The 18182-nt window shown below is 56.6% G+C and overlaps 6 protein-coding genes across 6 annotated transcripts; 4 read left to right on the forward strand and 2 right to left on the reverse strand.

Annotated features, from left to right (window-relative positions):
• Positions 1-3252: 3252 nt before the first annotated feature.
• Positions 3253-4521, reverse strand: MAM_04764 (U3 snoRNP protein; the record flags this gene model as incomplete). The annotated part of the gene is made up of 3 exons (XM_040823562.1): positions 3253-4374; positions 4422-4431; positions 4496-4521. 3 exons carry the CDS (start codon positions 4519-4521, stop codon positions 3253-3255), a joined length of 1158 nt encoding a protein of 385 aa, XP_040678233.1.
• Positions 4522-4954: 433 nt separating this feature from the next.
• On the forward strand, positions 4955-8297 carry MAM_04765 (calcofluor white hypersensitive protein; the record flags this gene model as incomplete). The annotated part of the gene is made up of 8 exons (XM_040823563.1): positions 4955-5042; positions 5147-5314; positions 5369-5701; positions 5756-5882; positions 5979-6020; positions 6074-6158; positions 6212-6257; positions 6313-8297. The coding sequence occupies 8 exons, from the start codon at positions 4955-4957 to the stop codon at positions 8295-8297; spliced, it is 2874 nt and encodes a 957-aa protein (XP_040678234.1).
• A 1700-nt stretch (positions 8298-9997) lies between these two features.
• MAM_04766 (Cytochrome P450 family protein) lies at positions 9998-11965 on the forward strand (the record flags this gene model as incomplete). The annotated part of the gene is made up of 4 exons (XM_040823564.1): positions 9998-10069; positions 10130-10364; positions 10467-11151; positions 11278-11965. The coding sequence occupies 4 exons, from the start codon at positions 9998-10000 to the stop codon at positions 11963-11965; spliced, it is 1680 nt and encodes a 559-aa protein (XP_040678235.1).
• A 623-nt stretch (positions 11966-12588) lies between these two features.
• MAM_04767 (CCCH zinc finger domain protein) lies at positions 12589-14581 on the forward strand (the record flags this gene model as incomplete). The annotated part of the gene is made up of 4 exons (XM_040823565.1): positions 12589-12634; positions 12778-12906; positions 12974-13167; positions 13256-14581. The coding sequence occupies 4 exons, from the start codon at positions 12589-12591 to the stop codon at positions 14579-14581; spliced, it is 1695 nt and encodes a 564-aa protein (XP_040678236.1).
• A 463-nt stretch (positions 14582-15044) lies between these two features.
• Positions 15045-15577, reverse strand: MAM_04768 (40S ribosomal protein S20; the record flags this gene model as incomplete). Its single annotated transcript, XM_040823566.1, has 3 exons — positions 15045-15129; positions 15228-15451; positions 15536-15577. 3 exons carry the CDS (start codon positions 15575-15577, stop codon positions 15045-15047), a joined length of 351 nt encoding a protein of 116 aa, XP_040678237.1.
• A 455-nt stretch (positions 15578-16032) lies between these two features.
• On the forward strand, positions 16033-18037 carry MAM_04769 (activating signal cointegrator 1 complex subunit 2; the record flags this gene model as incomplete). The annotated part of the gene is made up of 2 exons (XM_040823567.1): positions 16033-17156; positions 17218-18037. The coding sequence occupies 2 exons, from the start codon at positions 16033-16035 to the stop codon at positions 18035-18037; spliced, it is 1944 nt and encodes a 647-aa protein (XP_040678238.1).
• Positions 18038-18182: the final 145 nt, after the last annotated feature.

Here is an 18182-nt window from a genome sequence, read left to right on the forward strand (position 1 = left end):
GCCTGGCACCACTGGAGCGGCCAGCCAGCGGAGCAGCCCCAGCCTCGGTGCCTCGAATGCAGTGAGCACAGGCGCCGGGTGCCAGGTGCCGTCTCGAGGCCACTCAAATAATCGGAGCTCTCGAGGCCATCCCTGCCACACCCCAGGCCCTCGTGGCCCAAAGGCCGAGTGGTCTGTCCGTCTCGTCCATGGCTCGTCGCTCCAAAACCTCACGAGCTCGTCGACCGTCGTGCTTCAAGGTTGAGTTTCGCTGCCCAGACTGTCCCGGCGCCACGCGGTCGCACCGGTTCCCCGAGATGAATTTTTTTTTCGAACATTTGTGGCCGTCGCTGAACCCCAAGTCGAGAGCGCCGACCATTCCCTTCTCAGGGCCCGGTCCTGTTTTGGTGAGGTCATCCAGTGGCGTATAAGTCCACGATGGAGGTCTGTCGAGGCACCGCTGGCAAGAGCCAGCCGCACGATGAGGGAGGCAGACGGGGTTGCAAGGCCGGGTATGAAAAAACGAAGAGAGATAGAAAGAGAGCAAGATTCCAAAATGAACAAAAAAAAAAGGGTGGCGGCTGGAGGAAACGGGGAAGGGGGGAAGGGTTAGTTATGTGAGTGAGTGACCGACCTCGAGTCCCCAGCATGGCCCTTTTCAATCATACCGTGGACTTGGGCAAGCAATGGATGACCCGGCGGCTGCCACACACGAAAGGGTCTCTTTGGATTTTTAGCCTTGTTTTCTTGGCCAGCCTCAAACGCGATCGAGTGCAACTTTGTGTGCTTTTTGCCTTGACTGCCTCCCGTGGCGAGTCCGGGACAGAGTGCTCGTTTTATTACCTGCTCTCTCTCTCTCTCTCTCTCTTTGTCTGCGGTCTTTGACGAGCGGCCTGGCAACCGCAGTCGCAGTCGCCGTCGCAGTCGCGCGGCCGGCCACCCACACACACACACAGTACAGTGCACACTGCACTCACACACAGAGAGAGAAAGCGTGGCGATTTACCAGACCGTTCCCGTGCAACAAACCCCAAACCACGCATCAGAGTTTAGGTAGGTACTCCGTACTTGACGGACTCGTCGGACGGAGTGATGATGGCGCTCGGTAGCGAGCTACCAGTTTACTTGATGTTGTCGACCGCGGCGCGCGCTGGCAGGTGTCGGCCATTTTTGCATTGGATCAAGCCGTGGCTATCATCACTGCTGTCCCCGGGCCAGACACATTGGCGTCCCGCTACAAAGCTAAAAGCTAAAGTAATTACTGCCCTGCCGGCTGGCTGTAGGCTGTAGCTGCGATAATCGTCTCGGCTGCCTTTGGTCGCCTCGTCGCTGCTCGCTGGTCCCGTTCTCGCTCCTCGCTCCTCGCTCCTCGTTCCATTCAAGCTGGGTCTGCGTGTGTCGGCGAGCGGCGCAGACGTCAAACAGCAAGAGGAAGTTGTATTTGCATTTTGCAGCCCGTCTTCCTTGCGGATGCCTGCATGCCTAGGTAGCAGGCACGGGCTTTGCATTTCGCATTAGGTTCGCTGGCCCCGGCTCCCACGAAATGGTCTGGTAACATTTGAGCGTTTCAAAGCTTCACGTTTTGGTTTTGCCTTGGGCCTTGGCCAAGGAAGGGCATGCATGGGGCGAGGGAATCGGGAGCAGCCATGTATTATGTACGTATGTCGCTTTTTTCCTCCTGTGCCTTCCTTTCCCCCCCTTTCATTCATTCTTTCTTTCTTGCATTTCCACCTCATACTTGCTCTTGACCTTTTTGTAACCCCCCCCTCTTCCAAGCGCGGTTCGCAACACGTCGCCGCGCAAATATGGCCACCCGGATTGAATGCCTGGCTGGGTCTTTGGTCTCGTAGAAAGCCCTGTTGTAACTTGTGTGTGCCGGCCGCAGACCGCAGACCGCAGATCGCAGACCGCAGACGTCCTCCCTCGGCAAAGCAAAGCTGGAAGAGGAGTCGATTACAATGCGGAACATTTGAAACCCTTTCGTCGGTGACTTGCCATGTTATGGCATTTGCCCCCGTTCGTTCCCGTGGAGTATCCAGCGGCTGGTGATGCTCAAGTGTGACGGCAAGCTCTCGACGGTCATCACCAGCGTGCGTCGACTTCCCCCCTCCCCCCAAAATCATCCAGCAATCCCCTTTCCTTCACCAAAACACCGCATCGCTTGCTTTCATCTCCTCTAGTGTGTATAACCCGCCCCTACCTGCCTCCTGCCTCCCGCCTTTTGGCCAGGCTCCTGGGCCGTGGGCTGGTGTTTGTTGGTCTCATGACGAGCTCTCACCTCCCCGTCGTCGGAAAATTGGAACCATCACTGCCATGTCTCACCTCCAGAACACAATTTTCCAGGCTCGTCGAGAACAGACAAAAAGAAAGACCACAGGCAATTGATTTTTCCAGAAACGAGACAACTGTCCGGGCCACTATCTGGTAGCCGTGAAAAATTCCCCACCGCGCTTCGTAACCACTCGTGACTCGTTTGCGGAACGCCGCGCTGCAATTGTACCTGACAGTGTGCCCGTTGAAGGTTCCGCGGGCCATCAATCAACACGGAGCAGGCGTGGGTGTGACGGTGATGTTGATCGCTATGTCTCGGGGACTGGCACGAGACGAGACGCACTGGGGGGGCGTTTTGTTTTCGGTAGCAGTGCTCCGTGCTGGCATGGTGGTACGGAAATCGATGCTGGGGCGCGCCGTTGAAATATTTTTTTTTTTTTCATTTATTCCTTTTTTCCTTTTCCCCAGCCAGCCACGCCGCCGCCGCCGAGCAGGCGCTTTGCATCCGAAATTATCGGCACCTGTCACGTCCAAGTGAGTAAGTAACTAAGTACTATACTGGTACCTGCTTTTGGTCAACTGTGTTTCGTCTCGCCCCTGTGCCCTTGGACATGCCCTGGACTCTGCACGCTTTGCGTTGCGAGTGATGGCGCAGGACGCTTGGTATCCGTGTCCCATGTTCTTGGTGCTCGCGAATGCAGTCATTCTCACTTTGTGTGCACCCAATCATGCATGGGTTACTCCGTACGGGAGCTTGTTGGCCGTGTGGGGCTCGTCCTTATCTGTCCTTTCGGATCCGCCATCCGAACTGGCGGAGGCGAGTGCCAAAGCGCTGGGCTACCCTGCAAGTTTTATTCCCTACGGACTGACAATTTGCGTGCCCGGCTGTTTCTGTGGGAAATTGAGGGCAAAATGGCATCGTGGACTTTTCGCACCGGCGGTTGCCACATAGACACAAGGCAATGCATCAAACTCTACACTCCATGTACATTGCAGAATCCATCATGACAGTTCCAACTTTTCCCTGGTATACTCCAAAACCTGCCGAACGCCATCATCCAGCTCACCCAAGGCCAGGTAACCATCTATCCAGGCAGCCGTCTTCCGGCTGAGCTCGACCTTGTCCGTTGTAACGTCCAACCTCTCGCCCAGCCGCGCCAACACTTCCCGCAACCCTCGCGGGAAATCCGCCGTGTTGGCCTGTACGCCCAGGATGGGCTGTCTGATGTAGCAATTGCACGTGGACGGGTGGTTCGGGTACGCCTCATCCAGGGAGTCCAACACGTGCCGGGAAATCTTGGGTTGAACCGACAGGGCCCTGAACGAAGCGAACAGGGAGAAGAAGGACTCCGCGACTTCCGGAGTAAAGAAAGCTTGTTTCCGGGATATGTCGTAGATGGCCATTGGTATGGCGCCGTCCATGGCCGGGTTGGACTTGAGCTGCTCCGAGGCCTGCTTGTCAATAACCTTGGACTGGGCCCGCGATGGCACGGGCAACATGTAGCCGCCCTCGTCGTCGTCGCCGTGGCCGTCGTCCTCATCCTCGCTGTATGCGATGCGAAGTTCGTCACCGTCGTCACCGCGGTCGGGCCGCAACGCGTCGGCACCATTCTTCTTCTCCGTCTTGCGCTGATCTACCTTGACTAGCCACTCCATCTCGCTCCTTGCGTATTCAAGCCACAGCTTGCAGTCCTGGGTGCAGAATCTACAGCCGCGCATGAAGAACCCTCTTGCCGCGGCCATGTCGCCATTCCTCGCAGACCGTCTGCCCGCAATGATCCAGAGCTCGGCGTCGGTGGGCATCACACGAAGGGCCTTTGTCATTGTCTTGCGCCATCGCTTTGCGGCCTTGACGCTGGCCGTGTAAGACAGGTACTCCTTCCACAAATCGCTGCTGCCGGGGTGTCTGTTGACGGCTCGCTCGTATATCGATAGCACGCGTCCCTGGCTGGCGTGCGCCGAGTTGAGGTGGTGGATTTTGAGGCGGCGGCATCTCTTGCTGCGCAGCGTTTCTAGGGACTGTTCCCATTTGGCATAGGCGGACCATTCCGAGGGTGTGTTTCCCGGCGAGAGCACTCGATGCTCGTGCTCGTTGCGCTTTTGGACGATTGTGCGAGTCTCATCCTGGATTGGAATGCGTTAGAGAATTGTAATGTCCGCGCTGCGCTGACGGTGTCATGCCTGGGTGAATATTTCCTTCTCTTTCCACTCTCGTAGCTGGGGAACTGAGCGTTCGAGATAGAACCTCGCTTTCTCAGCGACACCTGCCATTGTGCAAGTCAAACACGGAAAATTTAGTATTGTGTCATCCCGCGGGTTAAAATATCGGCGATTGTCGGCGGCTCGATTGCGGCAAGTCAAAGATGCGAGGCGAGCATGCACAATCTTGAAGTTTCTGGCACAAGGCTGTTGAAGATACAAAATTTTAGTGGGGCAGCGCCGTACTAGCCAAAGAGACTTCGCGGCTGCCATCGAGCGAATCAGCGTTCAGGAGGCCACAGTGCCTGACTGTCAACCTCCCGCAAGCCGCCCCTGGCCGGAGCCAAATGTTCCGGGATTCTATATCCAGTCCTCACCACTTCCTTCTCCAATTGCCATCCTCGGTCTTTCGTTTCTTGTTCTTCTGACTTCCTTTTCCGTCTTCTCGGATGTCGCGGATGGTGTCGCAATCGACTGCATTTGCTCACTTTTCTTTGTCATGACCATGTCCAGATACAAGGACAAGGATGGTGGCATTGTCCTCAGCTTCGGGGGGCAGTGGGTAAGCTGGGCGCACACGATTGTTGCGTATAGTAAGTCAATATAAAGTTCATGAGGCGCTCTGAGTCAATGAGCTGCCCCTGCCCCCAGAGTCGCCGTCGGCATTGGCAACAATGGTTCTGACTACTGTCTGTAGCCGCTTTCCTGAGCGCATTGGTTGTCGGCGTCTCCCTGCACTATCACAAGATTGTCCAGAATGAGTTCTATGGATATCCTCAGGAGTGGTTTCCGTCCGTATCAGCGACAATTGGCGATCGATACCCCGAACGGTCGTTCTTCATGATCTTTATCGCCATCACATCCGGTACAGTCTCTCCACGACCGCTCTGCCGCCGGTCCGATAGCTAACGTGGATCAGGACCTCGTTTTGCACTGGTTGGCCTCTTCTACCTTCTTACCCGGAAGCCCGGCACGAAGCTGCCTGGCTTCATTGCTTCCATGGGTGTTCTTCGGACCCTCACCTGTGGTGGCTGGACCTACATCACCTCGACGGACGATCACGACTGGCATGACATTCTCATGATTTCGTACATTGTGGCAACTTTGCCTTGGACCCTGGGATGCATCGCCCTGAGCCCCCCAAACCCTCAAGCTATTAAATACCGCAAGTACCTCGCTACTGCTTTCTTCGGTACCCTTGTGCCTCTCATTTACTTCTTTATTCAGCACAAGGTGCATCGTGTTGCCGGAGGTTTGTCGTAGCCCGGTCAAACACACATGTGACGGAACTGACATGAATCTTTAGCCTATACCATTTATGCATTCTTTGAGTGGGCATTGATCCTCTTTGATGTTGGCTTTGATGCTGTTACAGCTCTGGATTATAACACATTTGAAGTCGTAATCAGGGATGTCAAGGGTTTGAGCAAGGGGTACGTGCAGTGGCTCCCAAAATAGTCCTGGCCTCCTGTCCCACCAAAAACCAATAAAATCTGTTAATTTGAAGCGTCTTCTAAGCTTTCTTGCAGTGACAATCTCTCGTCCGTCCCGTCTGCTGTCATGGAGAAAGAGTAAGTACTGTTCTGGGTATTGACAAGCCACCATCTACTGACTGCTCAACCAGAAAGGAACAGGCGACTGGCGGCCTCTATTCCCTGCGCTTCACTTGGTCCGAGGCGCTAGACACGGCTGCTGATGTATATCATGGAGTAAGTCGAGGTCTTGGTTGGGCAATGTTTGCCAATGTCTAACGGCCCGGTAGTTTGTGTTTTGGTCCATGTTAACGAGTCTGGGGCTCGTAGTCTGGTGTGAGTATCCTTTGTACCCCAGTTCGCAGGTGTTTTCGGGCTAACATGACAACAGATTTCCCTCTTTGGCATATGGGCATATCTGGATACGAAGCTTTTGTCTTGGTCTCTGTCTCTCCTCTGCTCCTCGTGGGACCCCTTCGATCAGCTGTCATCAGCAATCAGCGAATTGTCCATCTTCTCTCTCTTTTAGGCGTTGCTGCCTACTTGGTTTTGAACCCTGCTCGGCGTCTTTTGACAGTTGGTTTTGGTGTTGCTATGTCGACCTTGGGCTGGGTTGCCACTCTCCATGCAGAGTCGCTGCATGAAGCCAGATTTGAGTCCAAGGTGCTCGGCTTGCTGACCGGTCTCATTCTTTCGTCAACCGCCAAATTCGCATGGCAAACCAATAACCCTATCTGGCCCATCATGCATGAGGCGAATGGTGGATGGAACCTCACTGGGCTAGTGCTTGCAGTCTTGGCTGCTTTGCGCTTTACCCGCAAGGCTCCTCTGACAGGCACAACCCCTGATGGCATCCAGAGGGGCTCAACTGTTCTAGCTGCGTGTGGCATTGGAGGTGTTTTCTTCGGTATGCACTCCCTGTTATCTGATACCAGCACCATGATTCTTTGGACCTGGGAAGGCTTTCCTGTTCGGGGTCCTTACTTCTCTACACACGGCTGGTGCACTCTTGCCGCCATGTCTGCCGGTCTCTTTATTGGAATCTGCAAACCTTCTCTTGCCGGTAGCTGGCCCCTGTATGCCGTCGGCACCATGGGTGCAATGGTTTTGACATTCTTCAGTCACTGGTTTGGATACTATGGTGGTCTTGCTATTGCCGTCTACTTGATGGCTGTTGCCGTGCCTCTGCTTGGCAACGCTTCCAAGAAGAGCCCTGCCGTCACTTTTGGCGTCGGCTTCTTCATATACGTCTTTTTGGTTCTGTTCCATGTCTGGGTGGTCGCCTATGCCTTTGTTCCTGGCGGTCCTCTGGTGCGTGAGCACACCGACTGGATCATGTACTCGATGATGGGCCTTATCGGCGCTGGTGTTTATGACTACAATGCCTCAGAGCCGCGCAAGCAGCAGCCTCGTCGCACCTCTGCTTCTCAGCACAAGAAATACTTTGGATTTGCCACCGTCATGATCAATATTCTCTTTCTGTGCGCGGCCTTTATGCGCTTCCCCACCAACGACTACAAGCCATATAATGCCAAGGACCGTGTGCTCACAGCTGGTATTTGGACCATTCACTTTTCCTTGGACAATGACATGTGGTCATCAGAGTACCGCATGCGAGACCTTATCAAGGAGCTGGAGCTTGACGTTGTTGGACTTCTCGAGTCGGACCTGCAGCGCATCATCATGGGCAACCGTGATACCACGCAGTTTCTGGCCGAGGATCTGGGCATGTATGTCGACTACGGCCCTGGGCCCAACAAGCACACTTGGGGTGCTGCTTTGCTTTCTAAATTCCCCATTGTTGAGTCCAAGCACCACCTCCTCCCCAGTCCGGCAGGCGAGCTGGCACCGGCTATTCACGCCACACTCGATGTGTACGGCGAACTGGTCGATGTGTTTGTCTTCCACTCCGGACAAGAAGAGGATCCCGAAGACCGACGCCTGCAGTCCGAGTACCTGGCGCAATTGATGGGCTCTACTCCGCGACCCGCGCTCCTTCTCAGCTACCTTGTCACGAAGCCTCTCCAAGGCAACTACAACACGTACGTGAGCCAGAAGTCTGGCATGCACGATGTCGACCCAACTGATTGGGACCGATGGTGCGAGTACATTCTCTTCAAGAAGCTAAAGCGTGTGGGCTATGCCCGCGTGAGTAGAAGCACAATTACCGATACGGAGCTGCAGGTGGCCAAATTTGTGATCCCCCACTCTGCGGCCGAAGCGCAGCAGCTGGACTCGGTGTCTGCCGAGGAACGTAACCGTCGCGTACAGGAGTCTGAGGTCCCAGATGGCTGGAGGTTTCCCGCCATGTTCAGAGGACAGGGCGTAAGAGATCACAGATATCACGTCTTTGACGAGCCTAGGTACTTTAATTAAGAAAGGGGTGAGGGGGGGTTTGGAGATGTAGCGACGACATGAAATAGTGTAACACTGACTGTACAAGAAGGGCTGCACCTTTGTAAAGAAGAATATAATTTAATGTGCAGGCGCTCTCATGACAAGCCTCTGACGTGTGCATTTTACTTGTTGCCTCCGGCTACTGCACCCAACCGTCACATTGTCCAGCTGGGGGGTGCAGGCCGTTTGATGTCGTCCTCGTGTACAGGACGGAGCTCAATGTCTTTCTGATGCTATCTGCGATAACGTGAGATTTAAATATACTGGCGTAAAATATCACGCAACGCCGTTGCTAGATACCGGACAGGACGCATAGGGGCAGCCCCAACGTAGGGTCATGTATGGTGTGGGAATGGATATGGACAGTATACACACGTTGATACGCCGCAGGAGGGACAGTCAGATGACCGGATTGCACTCTGAGGCTATATATAGGTGCCAATAGCGCTCAAGAGTCAAGGGTCAAGGGCAGCGACGCGAGCGACGTGGGGTGGGTGGGCGCGGACAAGGTCGTGGCCACACCGACATGGCATCTACCCGGAACTACACGTACTTTACTTTGATGGATGATGGATGATGGAGTACAGAGTCTGCATGTACGTAATTACCAGTGTTGCGGAGTAATGGTCAATTAATTAATGCCCTGGATGGCAACTACCGGCTGATCCGGGGAAGCCAAGCCTAGCCCAGCCGCGCGCATTGCTTCGGCAAAAGGTTGTCCTCGGACGCAGCCCCGGATGCCGGGAGGAATATTCCACCTACATATTGCATATGCCCCGCCACTGGGCCCCCGTTGGCGTGGGCATGCACATACATGCACACCTGGGCCTCCTTGGGCGCCTAGCCAAAAGAAGAAGGCAGGGCCAAGGGGTTAAAAAAAAAGTGGAAGGGAAACCCCCGGAGGAAGAGAAGGGAAAAAGAGGAGAGAGAAACGGATTGTGGTGTCCGGCAACTCCATGGGCACTACTACTAATTGCACCCGCGTGACCTCTGGAACACATTCCGCCCTTCTTTCCGCGCCCTGAAGACGGGGAATTTGTGGGGCCCCGGGACGCAGACATCCCGTCGACTTGGCGCTTGTCGACGCCAGGAGTGTCCCGCAAACAACGCCACGGCATTTGACTCGTGGATGCCGTGCTGGCGCTGCGCAGTGCATTCCAAGCCCCACGGATTTGTGTGAGACACTCTGGTGACGGTGACGGCGACGGCGACTCTCTCTCAGCAGTCGGAGCGCCTGAGAGTTCAGCAGCGACGCTGCCCGCCTAATCGACACGCACCGGACGGGCCAGTCGGCGCTCAAGTGCTGGTCTCGCGTCCCCGCGGCCCTGGACCGCCCCCCATCCGTCATCCGTGTCCGTGTCACCTGTGCCGTGGACAGCCGCCGCTTGCATCTCCAATCCACGCCATCTCACTCGTCAGAATCACCATGGCTTGCTCGTGGACCATGACTTTCCCGACTGTTTCGATGACGAAAGAGGATGGGGGTTTGTGGAGAGAGACCGGTTGACTTGGCTCCCGGATGCGAAAACAGAGAAAAAGACACAAGGAGAGGGAGGGGGCTGGGTTCGGCGTTGCTTAAGGGCCCTTATACCTTGCTACCTCTTGAACTTTTTTATTTTATTTTATTTTACTCTTCTGTTCAAGTCCCCACCACCCACCACGCTTCTCCATCTTGCAACATGGAGTTGAAGATTGCTTTGGGACATTTCGGCATGTACTTGGGGCTGTTGGCCGGGGCTGGATTGCTCTATGTAGGTGCTGATTTCTCTTTTTCCTGTTGCGATGGACGACATCGATGGACGTGAGCACAGTCGACAGACACCACCATCTCCGTTGCGCAAAAGATCAAACAAACACATGTGGCTAATAAGCGAATTCTTTTCTTCATCTCGCAGGCCTTCAGTCTCGTCGTGTACAGAGTCTTCTTCCACCCTCTGGCCAAATACCCGGGCCCCTTCCTGGCCAAAATCACGGATGCGTACCAGCTCTACCACGCTTACAAGGGCGACCGTCACCTGGAGTTTTGGCGAATGCATCAGAAATATGGTGAGAAAAAAAAAACAAAAAAAATCCAAACATTACTCCATCGCTTCGTGTCCGTCGTCATGTCTTACCGCTGACACACAAGCTTCGTTCTATTTCGTCTAGGCAAGGTTGTCCGTTTCGGCCCCAACTCCCTCTCCTTCAACTCCAACCAGTCCCTCAAGGAAATCTACGGCTTCAAGTCCAACGTGCGCAAGGCCGAGTTCTACGATGCCTTTGTTCATCCTGCCGCCAACACGCACAACACGCGCGACAAGGACGTCCATGCCCGCAAGCGCCGCGTCCTTTCGCACGCCTTCTCAGAAAGTGCCATGAAGGAGATGCAGCGCTACATTCTCGGCAACGTCCGCACCTTTTGCGAGCAGATTGGCCTCAACGACGGCGGCGCCGACGCCAAGGGCTGGACGAAGCCGCGCAACATGAGCGACTGGTGCAACTACCTGGCCATGGACATCCTGGGCGACCTCAGCTTCGGCAAGGCCTTCCACATGCTGGAGAAGCCCGACAACCGCTTCGCCCTGGAGCTGGTTGAGGCCGCCACCACTCGCCATCTCATCTGCGGCACCATGCCCATTGTCGACAAGCTCAAGATTGACAAGTTCCTGTTCCCCAAGCTGGCTGCCGGTCGTGCGAGATACATGGCTTACAGCAAGGCCCAGCTGACCGAGCGTACCAAGCTCGGCGAGGAGACGGATCGCCGTGACTTCTTTTACTACCTGCTCAAGGCCCGCGATCCCGAGACTGGCCAGGGGTTTACTACTCCCGAGCTCTGGGGCGAGTCCAACTTGCTGTAAGTGTTGGCGGGACACGACGCACCTACATGCAACAAGAAGAAGAGAGAAAGTTGCTGGGAGGCGTGCCGTCATGACCTTTATTTTCTTTTTCTTTTTAATTTTGCTGACTTTGCGTATTGCAGCATCATTGCCGGCTCCGACACCACGTCCACCGCCATGGCCTCGACGCTCTTCTACCTCGTGCGCAACCCGCACGCACTGAAGCGCGTGACGGACGAGATCCGCAGCAAGTTCGGCGATGTCGAGGACATTGTCCACGGCCCCCTCCTGGGATCATGCACTTACCTCCGCGCCTGTGTCGACGAGGCCATGCGCCTTTCGCCATCCGTCGGCGGCATCCTGCCCCGTGAAGTGCTCGCCGGCGGCATCACCGTCGACGGCCAGACGCTGCCCCAGGGCACCATCGTCGGGACTCCCCACTACACCATCCACCACAACGAGACGTATTACCCCGTTCCGTATGGCTACGCGCCCGAGCGATGGCTTCGCGACGAAGTCAACCCGCTGACCGGCAAGAAGACGACAGAGGGCGACGTTGCTGTCGCCCAGAGCGCCTTCTGTCCCTTCTCCATCGGACCGCGTGGCTGCATCGGTAAGGGTCTCGCGTACGTCGAAATGACCACCACTCTGGCCAGGACAATCTACTTGTATGACCTGCGGAAGGCCGTTGGCGTCGTTGACCCCGGCGAGGGCCACGCCGGCCTCGAGTGGGGACGACACCGTGAGACTGAGTTCCAGCTTGTTGATACGTTTACCAGCGCCAAGAAGGGTCCTACTGTTGAGTTCAGGAGGGCCGACACGAAGGCCTAGATGTGGTGCTGGACTTGTCTGGATATAAGAGATGGAGGGAAGAACGGGTGGGGGAAGAATGACGTGGGAGTTTCTTGGGTGTCAATGGGTCTAAATGCATTGTGGAGGGCATGCGGTTTTTTTTTTAAATTTATTTTTTAGTGTTCCTTGTGGCTAGTTTTCGAATAAGGGCGGAGGACAAGGATAGCCTACATTAATTTTTTTAAAAAAATTATAAGAATCAAAATGCTAATCAGACTGGTCTTGTCAAGGTATCTTCTTCCTGTCCTCCGCCTCTGTCCCGGCAATAAGATGGCTTTGGACTCCGTATAAAGTTGTCGCCCCACTGCACGTCGCGCACCACGTGCACAAGGCTGGCAAGGCTGATGGCTAATGGATTCTCTCTGGATTCCTTCCCTTTCCGTCTGAAGCGACCACGTCCGACGACGCCAGCTCAAAATCCAGCTACGCAACGAATCGCTTGCGCCTCCATGAGGTCCAGTCGAGCAGATTGATGAGTCGACAAAAGTTCTGTTGATCCGTTCCATGCCTCGGATTGATTCTCTTTCTCTTTTCGAAATGAAGCTGTAGACTTCAAAGCCACCGACTCTCGAGCCTCTGTTCGAGCGACTCCGCCCGCCACCATGGCGATATGCAAATTCTACCAGCAGGGTAATTGCAAGTTCGGCAGTATGTCCACTCCAACGGCGAGACATCCCTCAGATTCGTTTGTCCAAGGATACCGTGGACAACAACCGCAATCACAATCACAATCCCCCAGAAAAAAGAGTCTTGGGCATATGTCCACAATTGACCGTTGACACCATGTGCAGACAATTGCCGGTTTGAACATCCCGATGCTGGAAACAATCGAATCCAGGGCCAGAATCGCTTCGGCGCGCTTGCCTCCGGAGCTGGAGGTGGAGGCGGCAGCAGCAGTAGAGGACTGCAAGATGCCCTTGGTAAACAGACTCTTCAATTCCGCTCCCTCATTGACGTGCGGCGACGCTGACGCCATGCGACCCGTAGCCAAGTACAGTATCGCCACCGACATCATGATCAAGGACCTCACGAGCGATGCGCCGCAGTGGATTCTGTCGGCCTATGCTCCGGGGAGAAATGCCCCGGAGCAGCTGTTTGGAGGATACCCTCGGGAACAGAGCTTCGAAGAGATGAGGCTGCATTTCATGATGGGCAAAGCCGCAGGGAATGAACAGCAGGCTGTGAGTAGCTACCTGTTGAATCCCGACTCTCGTTTTGCCACGTGCATTGCCAACGGACCTGACCTGCCATGTTCTGACCACATTGCAGCTTAGTCAAGCGCAGGAACTCTACCACAATGCCCAGCAGCAAATGCAAAACGCTGTACGGAATATCGAAAAAGCTGCCCGGTTCGTTGTGGACGCCGAGAACAAGCATCCCAACCGGTTGGACGTCTGCCGAGAAGGATCTCAGGGGGCTCCCTTTGGCGAGTTCCTGGTTGGAAGGAGACCCAGCGGTATTGCTCAGCCGGCGCAAGCAAATCCTTTCAGCACCAGCTCCAACACCACCACATCACCCTTCGGCCAAGCTGCTGCCCAACCAGCGCCGAGTGCCTTTGGGCAGCCAGCAGCACTGGGACAACGACCGAATCCCTTTGGCACACCGGCCTTTGGCCAACCGCCTCAGCCGTCGTCGGCATTTGGACAGCAATCATCACAGCCAGCGGCCCCGGCGTTTGGGCAACCGTCTCAGCCGACATCCGTCTTTGGACAAGAATCTGCCCTTGGGGCCAAGCCGAGCCCTTTCGGAGCGCCGTCGTTTGCCCAGTCGGCTCAGCCTGCGAACTCACAACCCAGCGCGTTTGGCCAGCCCAGTCAACTTGGCGCGAAGCCGAACCCCTTTGCCTCTGGCGGCGCGGCAAGCCAAGGCTCGGGTCCGTTTGGATCTGTGGCAACTGCCAATAATGCACAGGTCCCTGCGACGTCAAACCCCTTTGCGACGTCAAATGCTATCCAGGGCAATGCAACGCCAAATCCCTTTGCGGACAACACGGCCCAGCCAAGTCCGTTTGGCCAACAACCGACACAGAATCCAAGTGCATTCGGCCAAGCTTTAAAACCGAACCCCTTTGCCACACCCAACAACACAACAACAGAAAACCAGCAGGCGAGCAGCCCGTTTTCTCAGAACACCAAAAACCAGATCAATGGCAGCTTTGGAAGCAGCCAGCCCAATCCATTCAGCCAGGGCGCCTCGCAACGGCCGAGCCCCTTTGGATCGGCAAGTCAGCCCCAGCAAGCCGGTGCTCCCGCGACCGGCGGCAACGGTCCATACCCTCCCGAGAGCTCAAGGCAGCACCCCCCTCTAGAGAGCTACGCGTCCAAGAACATGGACGGGACGCTGGCCACGTTCAAAGGCCAGCCTGTTGTTTACAGGGACGGCAAGCCGGGCATCAGAGCGTCCTACGGAACTTGGACGCGCATATGGTTCCCCGGCGGCGCGCCAGCCTACTACAAGGATACTGAACTACCTGCCGAAGCTTACGACGATGAGTCCAAGGGCCAATGGGCTGCGTTTGCGCAGACGGGCCGGTTTGCGGATGGCGTGATGCCCTCGCTGCCGCCGCCTCGGGAGTGCACGCGGTGGAACTTTTGAGCAAGCTTTGCATGTATACAGGGCGGCAGCCAACAATGGTCATGGTAATGGACATGGTCAGTTTTTATCAATAGCCTGGGACGCGTGCGTTTGCGGCATAACACGGCGTTGACGGATTTCTACATTCAAGCCACGACAGACGATGGGCATGACTGGGTTGATGGGCAACGTGCCGGGGTGGTAGTCGACACCGCCGCCGGGCGATTTGTGTGCGGCCAAGGTGGCGCGAGTTGCTTTGACAATGTATAGAGTTGCACAATGGACGTGTAGGTACATGGATGTCCCGGTTTGCGTGCTTTTCCCACGTCCATCCACGGCTCGCATGGAACGCAAGTTCACGCGAGTCACACAAGTCATGATGCAACTGCACGAACCAAGTGTATTGGAACTGTCCAAGCCCGGCCTCGTTCCTAGCAAGCACACCCTCGCACGCACGCGCACGCGGCGGCCGCAAGCGGCACACCTACGCGGCAATAGTAACCTCGACCTCGACGCCGGCATCGATATTGACAATGATCTGCTTGACGACCTCGGTGGGGGCGTGAAGGCTGTGCGACAACGGAAAAGGAACAAAGGAGGAAGATGGGCGTCAGCAACGTCTCGACGGGACGGGAGCGGCCGGGAAGGGGGAAGGCGGAACACGCACTCAATGAGGCGCTTGTGGATGCGCATCTCGTACGAGTCCCACGTCTTGGAGCCCTCGCCGCAGGGCGTCTTGCGGGTGGTGATCTTGAGCGTCTGCGTGGGCAGCCGGACGGGGCCCTTGACGCGCAGGTCCTTGCTCTTGGCGCGGTCGAGGATCTCCCTGCACACCTTCTCGAGCACATTGACCTTGCGGGAGGTGAGGGTGATGCGGATCTTGTGGGCTTTCTGTCGGCGCGGACGAGGACACGGTCAGTTTGCGGCGTCGGCGGGACTTGGCTTTGGCGTGTCAGTTGGGGAGTTTGCACGTACGGGGGCATCGCCCATGTCCTTTTCGGCCTTGTTGTAAGACATGTTTGCGATGGATGGGGAGAAAAACTTCACGACTCGACACGCGAGGGGGTCGGTGACGGTATCGGCAAAGTGATGAAGTTTTCTGGCTTTGTGGGTTGGCTGGTTGGCTGGTTGGCTGGTTGGTTGGGAGGAGGAAGTTGTTTCGTGGCGGGGGTTGAATATGTTTCCTCTTTTTTTTTTTTTTTTCCAAAGACGTTGATTGGATGGCGGTACGTATCGTTGGCAGTTCCATGGCGGGGTAGCGGCGACTTCATGGACAACTTCACCCGGGGGATGAATCATCCGGCAACGAGAGCCGGCTCTCGCGGATTCCTGTCTGGCACGTCAGCGACGCAATGGCGTGAACGCGGCGGCAAGTACGCCTAATCACGTCCGGGACTCTCTCCTCTATCCTGTGCCGCTTACTGAGCAACACACGACGCCCGCGAGTCGAGAGTCGAGAATCGAGAATCGAGATGCATCTCCCCCCCTTGGCAGCCTTCCCCGAGGCCTCGTGGCAGCAACAGCTGGCCCCCCGGGAATGGGAATCCCTCGTCCAGGCGTGGGCGGTCCTCTGCCGCGCCTACCTGCGTCTTTCGGACGACGACTTCAGAAAGCAGACGCAGTCGCGCGCCTCCCTGGTCGCCTTCTCGTCGACGTTTGTCCGCCACGTCGTCGCGGCGCCGGAGCTGCAAACAACGTCCGCTTCGCTCCTCCGGCCCGTCTTCCACCTGACCTCGCGGCTGCTCAGGCTCCTCGCCCCCCCGGACCTGCTCGAGTACTCGTTCCTCGCGGGCTTTGCCAGGATATACCCCAAGAAACGCACCTCTCGGCTCATCGCGGCCGTGTTCGGCACTCCCTCGAGCAGCCTTCACATCGAGGCCTCTCTCACCACGCTCAAGAAGCAGCTCATCCCCATCCTCGACGCCGGGATCAAGGGAGATGTGAGACTGGTCGAGGCCCGGCTAGTCTCGCTCGGCCCGCTGCTGCATGCGTCGCCGCACGCGTGCGTACACTTGCTCGCCGGATCGGACTTCCTCCAGGGCCTAGTGACGTGCTTCAAGGTCACGAACCCGCCGCTGAGAAGGGCCATTGTCACGACCACGTACCTGTGCGTGGTTGGCCTGACGGAGGCGGAACCGCCGAAATGGTCCATGCTGAGCGACCAGCTGTTTGCGCTGAGGACCGTCGCCGAGGCGCATAGGATGGGGCCGCTGAACGCCAACGACTCGCTCGTGGCGGAGCTGGTTACCGCAACGCCCCTGTTGAAGGTACTGCTGAGGAGGGCCGAGGAGCGGGGCGTCGCCACGGAGAGCCTGAAGAAGCGCATCGCCCTGTTGGAGTCGTTCGGGAAGGGGCCCATGGCGAGGCCAGAGAGACGCGCCAGGAGCACGGCCGATAAGGAAGACGTGCGCGCTGAGATGCGTCTTCAGCGCGTCAGCCAGATCGCCCGTGTTCAAGACTTGTTCCCGGACCTCGGGGCCGGCTTTGTGTCCAGATGCCTCGACGAGTACAATGACGATGCGGAACTCGTCGTGGCGAATCTACTCTCGGAATCACTGCCGCATCATCTGGCTACGGCACACAGGAGCGAGCCCTTGTACGTGCGACTGTAACGCCGATTTCTGACGGTCATTATGCTGACAATTTTCAATACATAGATGTCCTTCAAAAGGTCCTCCTCTGCCAGACCCGGCACCGCCTCGGCCTACATGCCCGCATTTTCCGACCCGACGGAACGTGTTTGACGATGATGAGTTCGACCGCCTCGGCGCCGATGAATCCAAAATTTCATTCGGCAAGAAGCCGCGGAAGGACGCGGATGAACTCCTCCGAGACAGATCCGCGGCGCCAAACAAGGCCGCCGTTCTGTCTGCCCTTGCGTCATTCGACTCTGACGACGACGAGCGCGATGACACGTATGATGCGGCCGACGTTGGCGGCACTGTGGACTCGATGGATCAAGAAGCAGATGGTGCACATGATGGAAGTGAAGAAGTCCTCTTCCGGGCATATCAATCGGACGAGAGTGTGTTCGGCCGGGACGTTGCTACGAGGAGGAGTGGCGTGCGTGCGAAAATGAGAGAAGAGACCGGCATGACGGATGAAGCTATTGAGGGATGGGCAGTCATGCTGGCACGAAATCCCCAGCAAAAGAGGAGACTGGACGCCAAATACGCCTTTGCGGGGCAGCAAGCCCAGCTCGAGCGCACAGCCTGGAGAGCCGGTCCGGCTGGCTCGGCCACCGAAGATGGTGATGTCGACGGGGGAGCGCGTCGGGGTGATGGCGGCAGAGGCAGGGGCAGAGGCGGCCGCGGACGTGGACGAGGAGGCCGGGGCGGCAGTGTCGGCCGAGCGACCGGCGAGAAGGAAACCGAAGCGGCAAGGAGCAGTAAAGAGGCACACAAGGGCTCCAGAGCAAATCACAACAGGAGGGACGCTCGAGCAAGAAAAATGGCTCGCGGAGGTTTTGCTGGCTGATGCGGCCCGTGCCTGGTTGCCAGTCCGCCTCTTCCACGACCGACCCTCCACGCCGTCATCGTCGTTGAAGTCGTCTGCAGACGGCTTGGGGCGGATGGATGCACGTGGACACATTGAAGTTTGAACATTGAGCCGAAGCTGTCGA

Source organism: Metarhizium album (assembly GCF_000804445.1).
Source record: "Metarhizium album ARSEF 1941 chromosome Unknown scaffold_11, whole genome shotgun sequence".
Lineage (NCBI taxonomy): Eukaryota > Fungi > Ascomycota > Sordariomycetes > Hypocreales > Clavicipitaceae > Metarhizium > Metarhizium album.